Source organism: Mustela lutreola, chromosome 1, assembly GCF_030435805.1.
Source record: "Mustela lutreola isolate mMusLut2 chromosome 1, mMusLut2.pri, whole genome shotgun sequence".
Lineage (NCBI taxonomy): Eukaryota > Metazoa > Chordata > Mammalia > Carnivora > Mustelidae > Mustela > Mustela lutreola.
The window spans coordinates 126294437-126309736 of record NC_081290.1 but is presented as its reverse complement, the minus strand read 5'-3'; the positions used below and the strand labels follow the sequence as shown (position 1 = coordinate 126309736).

The window sequence follows — 15300 nt, the reverse complement described above, 5'->3', positions numbered from 1 at the left end:
AAATTAACCATCTATATTCAAATTACCCACATCGATGAGTTTCCACAATTCTGGAAACTCCAAATAAAAATTCCCCATCAGTTAATTATGAAACCATGATAAATTAAGTATAATACACAACTTTTAATCTCCCTGAAGAGACTGTTGTTCTTACAAAAGAACAATCAGTACTACAGAATCAAGTTCATTTAAGAAAAAGCTCTCCTGTCATTCTGTTAATGATAAACACAGCACATTTTGATGAAGGGGCACTGTCTAAACCTGGAGGGCCTCCCGCCCTCAGTAGAAATGTTAACAGGAATGAATTTGAAATCACTGGTCATGAACCTCAATTTTATCATTTTTCTCTAGAGACGATATAAAGTCATTTAATTTTTTTTTTTAAAGCAAAACAAAATTCTTGTTTAAATGTTACTGGAATGAATATTTGTTTCTAATTCATTTACTTCCTGTAACTTCTCCTTCCCTAATCTTCCTTATTCTTTAAATTCTGTGTGTCATTTTTTTCCCCTCATCTATAATTTGGAAAAACAATAGTGCCCTTTTCATAGCACTGTTGTGATGTGTAGAGACTATTTAGAATAGTGCCCAGCTCCCGGGAAGGACTCAGTATATACTGTTAGCCATCACCATCACCATTACCATCATCATCATCATCAAATTCTTAATATCTTGTACCTTTGGAAAGATTTAACCCATTGGTCCATGTCCTCCAACTTTAAAAAGGATAGTACAACAAAGTTACTCATCTACTTCCTTCCCGTAAACTAATTATTAATACTAGAACACTGCTAATCCTTTTTCCCAGGATTGCTTCCAATCTTTAAAAAATTTCTTTATTTTACTTTGTTGAATAAGATTTTTAATTAATAGATAAGGAATACTTAGTTATGTTCAAGGCCAAAGCATGTAAATGTCTATGAGTCAGCTTCCCATGCAGCCTTATCTATGTCTCAGCAAATAAACATTATAAAGAAGAGGAAATGTTTTCAGTCAAACAAAAATTCACAGCATAAAAAAGAATTACTCTTTATGTTAACACAATATATTATACTGAATACTTCATACTGGAAGTCACCAAAAATAAATATGAGTATTTTAGGAGAAAATTTTAGTTCTACAGGTAAATATTTTCTACCAGTAGAAAATATTAGTTTACAGGTAAAATATTAGTTCTGTAAGTATAATTACTCCCTAATTACATATACTTAAACAATTCTATTACCTGCTGCAACTGCTTGGTCTGTAATTATTTTTTCCAAGTCTTCTCTTTCCAAAGATTTCCTGAAAATATGTCAACATCTTAAATTATAAACTGACAAATGCGTGCTACAACTTCTGATTGTAACATACAGACATGACGACAGAAAATAGTTTGAGTTGCCTTTTCTGTAGAGGCAAGTCTTGACTATCAAGTTTACAAGAAAGGAGCAATGACATGTGCAACCCCAAAATACACCTGATTTGGAGTGTTTCCTCATTTTTTGAAGCATATTTACCATATTTATCTTACTTTAGAAAGCTAATACTATAGAAGTTTACACTGGCAGGGAATCAGAACAGGGGATGGTAATAAAGCTGCCCAGGGTTCTTCCCATAATACAACCAAGAAGAAAAGTTCGTGCACTGATGGATTTCCCTTTTTAAGTTCCATTATCTTTCTTCTTTGCTTTCTTTCTTTCTTTCCCTCTTTCTTTTTTTTTTTTCCAAGATTTTAAAATTTATTTATTTGACCGAGAGAGGGGCACAAGCTGGGGGAGCAGGAGGCGAGGGAGAAGTGGGCTGAGGGAAAAGCAGACTCTCCACTGAGCAGAAAGCCAACTGAGGGCTGGATCCCAGGACCCTGGGATCATGAACTCAGCCAAAGGCAGATGCTTAACAGACTGAGCCACCTAGACACCCCCCCACCCACCCCCGGCTATCTTCTTTTCTAAAGCAAGTATGTAACATATATTGCTGAGTTTAAGGTTCTATATATTTAACTCTCAGGCATTATTACATTGAGCTATGTGTATAAAAATTAGTAACTAAAGAAAACTATTCTTTATTCAATCACTGCACTGGTTTTTCCAGCATAGAAGTTGATAATACATTTTGACCAATAAAAAGTATTAGTAATTTCCACTAGATGACTTACTGATTCATGTTTGCCTAATTAGGTTTTGATGATTTCCGACAGAGATGACTTATGATAACCAAATTGGCCAAATTACTAACACATGTTAAAAGACACCTAAGATTCTATCTGTAGTTCAGTTTGCCATTAGATAAGCCAAGCTTACAAACAGACAAAAATCTAAATTTTAAGCAGATTTCAATAAAACAGAATACATGTACAGAAGTTTCAAAAGGAAATATTTTCAAGAAGGAAAACTGCTCAGTCCACTACTTTATCACATAAAGGTACGTTGCTTATAACTGTTTAAAATGCTAGGTAGAAATACTTCCTTATCTAAATTGGTTGAGGCTCACTATCTAATTTTCTATTTAGTTTGTGTCTAGATATCCCCAAACCTCTCATTATATTTTATATTAATCATCTACAGACTTGCTTATTTTTCTCATTTGCTCAATTTCTGATTTGTTTTGTTTTCCTAAAGAAATGAAAGCCTTTCTGCTCAGGGAACCCTAATTCTGCCAATTTCCTGAACCCATGATATGAGATGTGAGCAAAACTTAGTGCAAACAGCGAATAATGCAATTAAAAATAAGTCCTCTAGCTTTACCTTCAAAAAAAAAAAGACTAAACTTTCATATGTGACAGCAAATGTGTGTGTGCTTGTACACACACACGTACACATACACACCCCAGCCTTGCACAGATACGCTGATGTGATCAGAAGATCCCAGGAAAAGAAACAAAGCAAAAGCTCTCTGTGAAACCAACTCAGAGAGACATCACAATGATATCTGTATTAAAATTAATTCACTTAAAAGGTGGGGGGCAGAGGGCACCAGTCTTCATTTAGGGACAGTTTATTGTTTAATATATTGATTTTTTTGCTTTTCAAATAATATTATAAACAGTCCAAAGAAAGAGTTATGTTCAGTGGTTGGCAGGTTGAGACCAGTAGATATGACAGCACACCTTTCAAAACGAAGATGGGGGAAAAAAGGAAACAAAAAAATATATCCACGCACTAAAAAAGCAAAGCAGAGAGAAGCCATTTAGCATATCATCAGGAAGTCATGAGAAAAAAGTTTCTCATCTTATTTCAACAACTGAATAATTATCATTAGCACAATTTAAAAGTATGATCAGCTCTTTAAGAAATCAAGGAAGCAGTAAAAAAAACTTCAGCTTTCAAAAAAAAAAGATTTTTTTTTTTTATGTTTTGAGGTATTTTTAAAGAGCTGCACAACTGGGAATACATCCTAACTGAACCCCTGCCGCATCCAGCTTAGGAACATTTCAGAACACAGAGCCCTGAGAATCAATTTTGAGCCAACTGGCTGCCAAGGATTTAAGCAGACAGACACAGTAGCGTAGCTACAATGACTTGGCTATCTTATCAGCTTGACTGAGAATTAAGGTCAGAGGCATTCCAGAATGCTTTTCGCATCACTTGTATAAACAAAGCTTCTGTCAGACACATAGAGTCACACTCTCTCCTTCTGGACCCCTCCTGACCCTTTCTTGGCTTGCCTCCTGCCTGCAGTCCGGGGCCAGTTAGTCAACAGAGAAAATGAAGGACAGATAATCCACTCCTGAGAAATAGATGAATGAATGTGTAAAATATTCCTGACAATGGCGTTGGTTTGCAAAGCTGCAATGTTCAATTCTGCGAATTTGAACACAAGTATTTATTTTATTATTTACTACTGAAACAATCCTTGAGATCCCAAGGAATCAAAAACAAGGCCAATAAAATGACCCTCCAGCAGTAAACACGCTAAGATATTTATGCAAAATTAACTCTATAAAGCAGCTTAAAAAAAAAAAAAAACCCTTATATATTAACCCTTTACAGAAAACTTTCTTCAAAAAAATTTCAAAGACGGCATGCAAGAAAAAAGTATAAACTGGAAGATACTCAGCCAGCGCATACAAATAGAATCAAACTGGTTATGAAAATGTGGAACCACTTCCCTTAGGACTGATAAAAGGATGTTGCCTCAAGCCTCCTGAGTCAACCCCTCCCTTCTAAGCACCCTCCCAACTTTGATTCTTCTTCAGTCTTCTCTGGCTGTGGCAGCTGAAAGTTTAAAGTGTGTGGAAATTCGTCTCCCCACTCCCACACTGGGCACTGGGACCCTTTGCCACCCCTTGGCTGTATCCTTCAGGCAGGAGTCTGTACTGATCACCTGGGATCCCTGCCTCACCTGTGAAGTACTGACATTACCTCTAGTAGGAGGCTTGTTAAAAGCAGCAGTATAGGGAAACATGGTTAAGATCACGGACTCCGGAAAGAACAGGCTTAAAACTCAGCTCTGCCTTTTCCTGAACAGCTGTAAAATCCTAAACATTTTATATAAATCTGAGCTCAGGGATGTATTCAGTGTGAAAAATAAATGCACTAATTTTCAGATTAGTGGCAGTTAAAACACTTAGTCTAGTTTCTCCAATACCACAGCGATTCGAAACATGTTGTGGCCTTCACTAAGGGGTGGTTATTTGTAGTGGTATCAGTTAAGTGTCACGGGAGGGTCACACAACTAAAGTGGTTCAGTTTACCTGCTTTCTTTTATTTTGTGTTTCGCCAATGTCCTCTGAAGTGCAAGGTTCAGCCGCTCCAACTAAAAAGTGAAAAGAAAAGTTTTAAACATTCCCTTGAATAATAATTTACCTGAAGACAGATATTTTAAAAATGTGTCCTGGAAGTTTCTATCTAGCAGAAACATGATCACTTTACTGATGAGTGCGGTGAATTTACGCTTTGGAAATGGAGACTGATTTTCTAGAAGTTTCTCAGCTCTGGGAAGAAACAATGTCCTTTAAATAATTTGAGTTTGGATGATGTGGGCTAGGCCTTACAGCCTTCGCCCTTTGTGGGTGGTCTCACTGACAGCCACAAAACAAGGTCAGGCTGAATCGGAATCCAAATAGAAGATTCCAGTGGGTAATGCCAGGTCTTCCATGAAGGAATTGTGGGCACTACTTCCGCTGGGTCAGGAAATCCCCTTGGATGTGCTGCCAAGGCTTCAATTTCAGCATGGCTCCAGCCAAGCAAATTCCTGTTCTCTTCACAAACCCTACACCCGGCCCCCCCTGCTGATTTTCTCAGCTACAAATACAAGTTTATATTTCATATTTGATTTACAGGTCCTGGCCTAGAAAACTTGAGCTATCTCTGTCTTTCCCTTTTCTCTAAACCCTTAAATCCAAGCTTTCACCAAGGCCAGCTGATCGTTGATTTGAAACAAATCTCGCATTTACCTTACTTTTTTACTCTCTTAATTTCTGTGTATTTCATGAGTTTTTCCACATTGTAAGTTATTTGTATGTAAGCCTCCATTCTTCATAAATACTTGATGATCTATTAATCTCTCTTAATGGCTTGTTTTCTCTAACTAGTTGGTAAGCTGGAAGTAGAGTACTGGTTAGTTAGACTGTCAATGTTTTGCATTCCATATAAAAACCATATGTATCTATATGTGTATATATAACTGTTGATCCTTTCTGTAGTTTGCCCAGAGGAAAGGGAAGAATTTTCTGGTTGTGTTCCAAGTTGGGAAATTCCTTTTCCCCTAAGAACTATTTATATCCCTCTTACAGTTTCCACTGGTCAAGTGAGGCAGCAAAGTTAAGCAAAATAGAGCAAGCTTCTGTTTTAATAAAATAAGTTATGGAAAGGACTTTCAGTTTTAAAGAGCAAATCGAGCTTAGGGGGAAAAAATCTGGAATTTAGTGAAAAAAAAAAAAAACCAAAAAACTGAAATGAAAATTTTGCACTGGATGAGCAATAACACATTTTCAGGTCGTTCTATTCCACAACTGGATGACATCTCTCTGTTCTAAATCTGCTAAGGACACTGTCCCCTCCCCCGCCAAAGAAAACCCCCAAACAAACTCAAAACACCATAACTGCGGAGTTAAATATAATTATCTAAAGCAAGAACTACAATGCTGTCCAATGCTATTTTGAGTCCCTCCCTTAGGTTGCTGATAGAATTGAAACTAAACTAAACTGAGCCAAACTAAACGCTCTACGTGCTACTTACCAACAAGTTAGAGAAAATACGCTGTTAAGAGAGATTAGCAGATCGTCAAATATTTATGAAGTATGGAGGCTTACATACAAATCTATCCACATGAAAAAGAATCAGTGAAAAAAAAGTTATATTTGACATGCTGATGTTTGGACAGCTGAAGTAATCCACACTGAACACCGCCCAGTCCAAACGCATCCAGCACCGGGACATTTTACTGTTAAAAGACAAATGGCCTCAGTTGTCAGAGTTCTAGTTATTAATACCAAATGTACCCATTTTACCCCCTAGAGTTCTGACAGCTTTGCCTTCCCTGCTACATGACGCTGTAGTCAAATTTTGATGATGTTTTTTCCTAGGAGTTCACAAAAAACAGAGATTATTCCAAATGAAGAAAAAGAGAAAAGGTAAAATATCATTTAGAATTGGTATTCAGAATGTTTTTAAAAACGATTCCAACATTTGTCTGACTTCAATGGCAGAAATTCAAATTTATCCAACAAAATAATAAAGCCAACATGGTAATGACAGGACCCAGGGAAGGCATGGAAGCTCTCCAGCTTTCCCATCCTCACCATCTGTTCATCTCTGCGCATCTCACTCTGTTCTTGGAAATGAGAGTCCCAACCACTTCCCAGAGGATGATGCCAACCGACTCGCTAAGAAGGACGACATCGCTCATCCCAGCCAAAGCTGGCTGTCTAGTAACTGGGGTGGGGTGAGAATAATGACATATTTCCGTTTCAAAGGCCATTAACCGAAGTATTATTGTGCGAATACTGTATCTGAAGTAAATTCCCTCAACTTTCTGTTGATTCTAATTTCTCCATCTTCAAGCTTTAATGCTAGTCTCTTCTTTCTCAGTCACTCTAGCCATACCGTTGGCAACAGTAGTGCTCTACCTTTCGGAAGCTGTGGGACTTTAGTCATTTAACCTCCCTAAGTCATTCTGGGACTGAAACAAGATTACCTCCGAAGTTCCTTTAAGTTTGAAAAGTCAGCAGTCCGTGGTTTTTTCAGTGCTCCGCACAAAACAGAGTGGGTGTTGGGTGAATTAAAAATGTTCAGTGGATTCTTATAGCTAGAGTTGGATCAGGTCAATGTCCAATCTCCCAGATAAAGTGAGTTTATAGAAAACTGTGAATACTGCCAGAGGGAGGAAGACATCATGAAGACTTGTCAACTACTCTTCTTTTTAGCCCTGCAGGGAGAGAGGAGCTCTCCACATACCCTTCTATTCTAAGATATGTGACCTCATTAGGTACTGCCCTGTCCCCAGGTTCTCTTATAGGTGGATTAGCAGAAGGTGCTCCAGATATCAATGTGACACAAGGCTATGAAGCTCACAGAGCTACATCAGGAAGTGTCTAAGCTAATGGGCAAGCAAGCACAGGGCCATGATACTGACTCAAGGAAGCAGGTCAAGAACTGGCTTTTGCAGAGACCTCAGATGCAGAGCTAGAGAAGGAAAACGGAGATTTTCCCAACTCAACAAACTGGCAGCGAACATATGATGCTCTCTGTAATTAGAAGAAAATGGACAGGAGGTAAGTTATTCTTCCAGGAATTTAATTTTAAGAGAATAGGTAACAACTACCAGGCACTTATGGTATGGCAAGAGCCGTGGATTAAGTCCCTTCGTGCTCATTAACACTCTAGGAGCAGGTACTGTTATACTACCATTTCACAGACAAGGAAGATGAGTATAAGAGGAGTTAAGCAGTTGCCCAAAGTTGTAAAGTTCATCAGAGTGCAGGATCCTGCTGAAAAGAATTCAAGATCTTAAACATTTATTAAGAGTAAACACAATTTAAGAACGCAATCACTTTCAAGAAGTGTGTTTATATGTTTTAGCCTTGGCAAGTGAGAAAGCAAGGGTTAACATTTTCCTTAAAAAATATTCTTTTACCATTTTCATAGTATCAGTAAAATCTTAAAAGGTAAAGCACTCACCTCGGGAAAAATCAGTTTGCAAATACTCTCCGCTAATGTGTGAAGATAGACTCGGCTCCTACTGGTCTTTCTTTGAGGAGAACTTCTTTGTACATTCTTCTCAAGGACATCCTGACAGATGGGCAGAGTTGCTTTGCCACTCTCTGAGCTTCCTGCTACCTCTTCTGCTGGCTCCTGGGGAACTTGCCCGGGTGCCAGTAAGGACAAAGGGCACTCCCCTGTGATCTTAAGATCCTTCAGCTTGGTGCAGAACATGGTGTTAGTAGCTGCTCAGAGTACTTCTGGGTGAGCCGTTCTTCTTACGTGGGACTGACCAATGGATGCCACTAGCAGATCAAGGATACTGGTGACTGGGGTGTCTATGGAAGTAGAAAATCAGAATAGAAAGGTAAATGATTTTGTATACTTAGGAAAACAGAAAAATATAGGTGTAAAAAAGCAAAGGCGATATATTCAAGTGTCATTTTCAAGAAGAAGAAGATTCTGGTGGATATGTCAGTTACAGAATGGATGAACCATTTGGTGAGGATCTTTATTTAGTATCTGTGCATTTTAGTATACTAGTAAAATACTTGGTTTTAGTAGTTTTCAAAAGGAGCATAATTTTCTCCCAACTGTCCCTACCACAAATTACTGATTTACATTTCTATAGCCCATTTGGTCTAGTTTGATTCCTCAAGAATGGAACTTTACAGTTTTATGACAAAAGCCAAGTATAAATAAATCTACATCTCAGTGCTAAGCACTACATTTTCATTATGCCCTCCTTTCTGAAAAACCAGGATAACAGAAACCAGCGTCTCCAATATTTAAAAGAAAAAAAAAAATGTATGTAGTGCTGCTCAAGGATATGTTTTGGGATCTGAAATTCTGAATTTCAGATGAAAAAAGATTAATTAAAATGATTACGGCAAAAGAAGATACTTGCTTCTGTAAATAGCAAAATAATTTTAAAATAGCATCAAAATTAAAAACAAATACTACTTTTTCAAAATACTCCTGGGTCTCTGGATCTGAGTCTAGATGACACTGGAATAAACTAAGAAGGCATCTTCTCCCAGAGGCCAGCTGAAATCATACGTATAGTTATCCCAACATATTTCTCTTGTTTGTCTTGATGTTGTGACCATGAATCCCCACACACAATCCACAGCCCACTGATAATTAGTTATCTGTCTGGTTGAGAATTCAGTTTGTCAGTAATACTAATGATCTTGATTGACTGGGATCATTGTTTCCATTCTTTGAAAATTAAAACACACACACACACACAAAGAGTGCAAAAGAGCCCTAGTTTACTTCCTTCCAGTGATATGGCTGGCACAGTGCTGAGGATTCTGTATTTACAGTTAAGCCTCACAGCAACCATATGGCACATTATTATTATCCCCAATGTGCCAGAGGCTCAACAATTGAGGTTATTTTCTTTCCTTTGATGTGCTGGAAAAGTGACAGAGCTAGGCTTCAAACTAGGGTCCATGCGACACCAGAGCCAATGTATTTTCTGTGAACCCAAATTCCTAGACCAGTTTCTACATCATCAGGCTTAGTTCATAAACCAGGATTCATTTAAAAATATGGTTTACAAGTTTATATTAAAAAGCAAATAAGAACATAGTTCTCCTGCTCATAGGCTGGGAGTAGCTGAATGATCCAGGATAAAGCCTTGTATTTCAGTCTTTAGAACTGGAGTACAGTGACTTCCTTTCTGTGTGCCTCAGTGCTTTTAGTATGTTGTTAACGCGTACAAGCCGTAGCTTGTAATTTGTCACAGATAAGTTCTCTAATAAGTTTAGGACAATGGACAATTCATTTTCTTAACTGGAACAACTAAAGAAGCTAAATTTGTCATCTGCCTGCCCTTGGGGAGTGTCATGGATCATTAGGTATGGGGAAGGATTACGGATGCTGACAGGTCAGTAGAAGCTGCTACTACTCTCTGTTACTTGAAGTCCTCCCCCGAATCTGTGATCACATGTAATTTATGAGTCTTCAAGAAGATACAAGGAAGATCCTATCTATTCATGAGCAGGTGACATTTTCTGCTAGAATAGAATACGGAGTTCTCTCAGCAGGCTACTGAGTGACCCAAAGGAAATTCAGTGACAGCGGGAATGGTTACTTGGGAGTCTGAAAGACCTAAAAATCCCAGGCTTTCAACCACATTTATTTTGAGATTCAGTTCGGAGAAAATAAATGTCACTCAGTCTTAAATGCATCTGAATCCAACTATTACTATTCACTAACTCCCACCCTCATAAAGGCTTTAGATCAGTGGGCAGTGGACCTTTCTGTAAAGGGCCAGAGAGCAGATAATTTCAGTTTCGTGGGTTTCTATCAGTGATTTAATTCTTGCCATTGCTGCATGAAAGCAACCACAGCTGATATACAAAGGAGGAATGGATGTGTTCCAGTAAAGCTTTATTTGCAAGAACAGGCTATGGATTTGGCCCTCAGATTCACCGTATCAACTTGGATCAAGCCATAGGTTGCTGACTCCTGGTTTTAGAAAGCTGAGCAGGTTAACTGAAGCATGTTAATCCAAACAGAATTCTGCTATAGGGCCAGAGTCACTTTCTCATCTCCTCTACCCAATTCACTCCCCTAACATAGCAGCCTACGTGGATTCAGTTTTGTACAACTTTAAAGTAAAAAAGGCAGCATAGTGGATAATATTAAATAACTATAAAATTATAATACCATTATTTTATATTAATTTTCAGGAAGAAGAGCTATATTAACTGAGTGCCATGATTTCAGTTATATCAAAATTAACTATAATAACTAGAAGAAGAGAATACTCAAAAAAAAAAAAAAAGGAAAGAAAGAAAGAAAGAGAAAGAAAGAAAGAAATCAAGCAAGAACAACAACAAAAAAATTAGAAGACTTTAGATTGGATCTGATGAAGGTATAGAACTCCTCCCTAGAATAAGTTATTCTGGAACATATCAGAATTTCAATTTGGGACTTAGGAGTCTGTCATAAAACAGTTCATGATAAAGTTTCCCACTAAGTTTAACTTCTCATTAATGTTGAATTTCAACCCTTGTCCCCAAACCCAATATTTTGATTCTCAGCCTCCTATTCAATCTTGCTGCAAGATAAAACTCACAAGTCAACCTCGAAATTCTTTTTTCTCCTATATTGCACAACGTTATAATTCCAAGAAAATGTGTCTAACACTGTTTTTTATTAAGTAAAAACAGGAACAGGAAACAAGTTGTGCTTACTTTAAGATCAGTTAAGTGTTTAGTCTCATTAAATCACATATGTATAAACAAGCTAATTAGCATTCTTCATCTGCTCAGCTGATGAAATTACATTACAAAACAGATGCACTCAGTGCTGATACCTTGGAAACCTATGCTTGTTTTGTGTTTGCCTGCTAGGAATACAGAATACGTTCTTCAACTAAACAAGTGATGATTTTCAGGTGTAACATTAGCAGTGACTTTGGAAATGGCTTGGTCAGTGGCTGATTGGGGAAGTGAGAGTAACACGGTAAGGGGAAAAATATTAATTAAAGTAATAAACTTGGTGACAAGGCCTTGGTGAGCAGTGGGATGTATGTTCGCAGAAACTTGGAGAGGTAATCTGCCATCCTCAAGGTTGATGATTAAACAGCCCTCAAATGTATTAAATGTTCTCTTCCTTTTGCTAGTAAGTGATTAACTCTGCTATGGTGAGAATAATGACCCAGCTGTTGGCCTCATATTAATAGCCAAGATGTGTGATTGTTCAGGTGAGGGGCCTGTCCATGATTCCAACTCCAGAGTTACACATAAAAGTCTTGTTTTCACTCAGCATAAGTCAAGCAGAGAGTCAATTATCATATGGTTTCACTTATTTGTGTAGCATAACAAATATCATGGAGGATAAGGGGTGTTAGAGAGGAGAAGGGAGTTGGGGTAAATTGGATGGGGAGGTGAATCACGAGAGACCATGGACTCTGAAAAACAATCTGAGGGGCTTGAAGTGGTGGGGGGGGTGGGAGGTTGGGGTACCAGGTGGTGGGTATTATAGAGGGCACGGATTGCATGGAGCACTGGGTGTGGTGAAAAAAAAAATGAATACTGTTATGCTGAAAAGAAATAAATTTTAAAAATTAAAAAAAAAAGATTAATGAAAATATACAGACAAATAAATCTAATGTTCACACACACACACACACACACACACACACACACAAGTCTTGTTTTCTACTTATAAAAAGATCTGAAAGAAAATTCTGACACGGAAATCCTCTTTTACGACAGCAGGTCCTAAAGAGCAGATTTCAAATTAGAAACTGGGGTGGGGGGAGGAGCCTAAGAACTAAGTCTCCATAATAAAAACAAATAGTTATTATCTGATTTCCAATTTCAGGCCTAGCACCTAGCCAGGCCACAATTTGTGTGAAAGGGATATGTTTTAAGAGCGAATTCCAAAGTCTAAATTTTTAAGAATAGCTGAAAGAAGAAGAGAGCTTAGAAACAAAAACTGCCTTCGTGAGGATCAAGTTTGCATCCAGTAGCACAAAGTTGTTACCGTTTTCATAAACTGGTGTCAAGCTTAATTTTCAGGTAGACCAGAAATCTAAAAAAGTTTTTTTCTTCAAAAAATTGAAATAAATAAATAAAATCCCATAAATCAGTCTTTTACAATGTGTTTCTTTTCATTTTGCAGTGGGAATTATTTATAGAACTTTCCCCTGTGATCTATCAGGAAAGCAGACCAAAGTATTAGAAAAACTGGTAAGAATGTCCAAGTCACTCCCAGGACTAAGGTTTTTTAAAAAAAAAGCAAGCCAATGTCCCTTATGGTCACACTTCTTAAAAGATCAGGACTTAGGTACCGTGTTCACTTCCTTAAAAAATAATTTATTCCTAAGTCCACAATTCCCTGGCTTTTGCTTCTGCTGCGTCACTGACACCCAGACACGATAACCTCCGAAAAGTTAAAGCTCATGAACCTTTTGGCTTTTAACATACTTGATGGATCTCAAGTGCCATTTGCCTTTTCTTTTTCATCATCTCCATTCCCACAGACTCTTTGATACTTCACTTTCATTCACTTTTCATTCTGTTCAACAGGTATTTGTGGTGGTCTACTATGTGTCAGGCTTCTTCCAGGCACAGGGACAGAGCAGTGAATAAGGGACATGGCCTGCCCTCTTGGAGCTCACAGTCTGGCAGGAGAACTCTTTCTGACATACCAGTTCTCCAGAAAGGGGAAGGACGAGTGAGTGCTCTCAGAGCAAAGTCAGGGATCCAAACCCAGTCCCGGGAGGAAGAGACATCTGAGCTGAGCTGTGACCCTGAACCAGGTGAAGAGAGTTCCAAACAGAACAGACCTAGCCATGATCTAGGAACTGAAATAATTCCAGCATGGCCAGAGCATGGGGTCAGGGAGAACCAGGTGATGGCGGAGGTCAGGATTGTGAAGGGCGCTCTAAACCTCGTTAAACAAAGAAAAACTATTCTAAGAGCAACCAACTGAAAGACTAAGATGTAAGAACGTGAATAGCTTAGATTGTATTTTTTAAAGGATGATTTGGAATGGAGAATGGGAAATGTGTCAGAGCAACCAGGAGGCTGATCCGGTTTGGACTAAATAATGACCTTAGCATGAAAAAGTGGATCAATTCCAGAAGTATTTCTGGTAGAGAATCTACAGCCCTTAGCTACTGACTGGATATGGGAGCTGAAGCACCGTGAAGGCGTCTTCCTCTGAATTTTCTTCTCAATACTGCAGCCAAGGAAAGACTCTAAGGCTCATGGAGAGCAATCAAAGAGTCCACAATCCATTTCCCATGACTTTGGTTATTCAATCATTTTGAGCCCAGAATTTGGGCTTTCACTATTACATAACACCTTGTGGGAGTCAATGTGCTCCAACTCTTTTGCTAAAATCTCCTTTTGGAAAGTAATTTCTCCTTCTTCAAAAGCCCAGAGGTGGGAAAGCTGACTCCAGTTTATGTTATACAACAAAACATTCCCCTTCCAAGACTGCATCTACACACCAATGTAAGGTGTCCTCAGCTATTTTAAGAAGAGTGCAGGGTACTTACCTTGAATTTTGTAACTAGAGAGCCCATACTGCCAACCTTCCCAAAACAAAAAAGTCAACTCTAAGGGCAACAGCAACCCAACTGAGGTTGGGTCAAAATGCCAGAAACCCCCCTCGCCTGATGGCAACTGCCTCCCTAAAGCTAGAAGTACCCATACAACTTATGTTTAATAATAATTATAATGAAAATAATATTTAATACTGATAATTCTAGTTTAACAAACTGTATTTTCTTCTTTTTAATGATTTATTTATTTGAGAGAGGGAGAGATAGTGTGAGGGGCAGAGCAGAGAGTGAGAGAGAGAAGCAGACTCCGCTGAGCACAGAGACAAACATGGGGTTCAGTCCTAGGACCCTGATATCACCCAAGCCAAAATTAAGAGTCAGACGCTCAATCAACAGAGCCACCCAGGTACCTCAAACTGTATTAATTCTCTATTAAAAACAAGACATGTATGATTCACAATTTTTTTTTGCTGGAATTGGGAGCAATTCTCTGACATCTCTGAAGTAATAGGAGAGTTTAGTATCGTCTATAGTAGAGAGATTTTAACTCTAAGATTCTGTTTTTATGACAATACACAGTGTCTTATATGATTCTCAGTTTTTATATCAAAACGTTCACAGAATGTTTTATAACTAAGCAGCAAAACCTCTGGGATTATAAATCCTAAATCTCTGTTTAAGACTTTTAGTATGACTATCACTGAAATTTGAAGACATACAGTTAGTATGTCTTCAAATTAAATATAATTACCACTTAGAGTAAGTCATGTAGGTCATAAAGAAATCAGATAAACATTTCAATATTCTGCTCCTGAAATATATAAAACAATTTCCTGCAGCTATTTCTGTGATTCCCATCATTGTTTTATTACTAAAATAGTTCCTTAGAGACTTAGTCATTTAAAAATACATTTACTGAAAACATAACAATTAGTATGAAAGGAGTTAAATGCAAAATGGAATTCCTTTCTACACCATAAAGAGCCTTTTTGTTTTTATCTATTTCCAGCTAAATATTGTGTATTTCTGTGATGTGAACCGGCTCAGACGCAGTCATAAAAAGGGGAATAACGTCAGTTAAAGTAACAATTATGCCGCATCTCTAACTACCCCACATTCTTCCTCCTGGCTCAACTGACCTC

General features: G+C 37.9%; 1 protein-coding gene across 6 annotated transcripts in view; it reads right to left on the bottom strand.

Annotated features, from left to right (window-relative positions):
• GUCY1A1 (guanylate cyclase 1 soluble subunit alpha 1) overlaps window positions 1–15300 on the bottom strand; it is a 62378-nt gene that overhangs the window by 21358 nt on the left and 25720 nt on the right. For all 6 annotated transcript variants that reach the window (XM_059173789.1, XM_059173799.1, XM_059173808.1 and 3 more), the window contains 3 exons: window positions 8104–8462; window positions 4676–4737; window positions 1226–1284 (listed from right to left, as the gene is read on the bottom strand). In XM_059173789.1, coding sequence (XP_059029772.1) covers window positions 1226–1284; window positions 4676–4737; window positions 8104–8358 — 376 coding nt within the window. In that variant the 5' untranslated portion in view covers window positions 8359–8462. The remainder of the gene's footprint in view (window positions 1–1225; window positions 1285–4675; window positions 4738–8103; window positions 8463–15300) is intronic.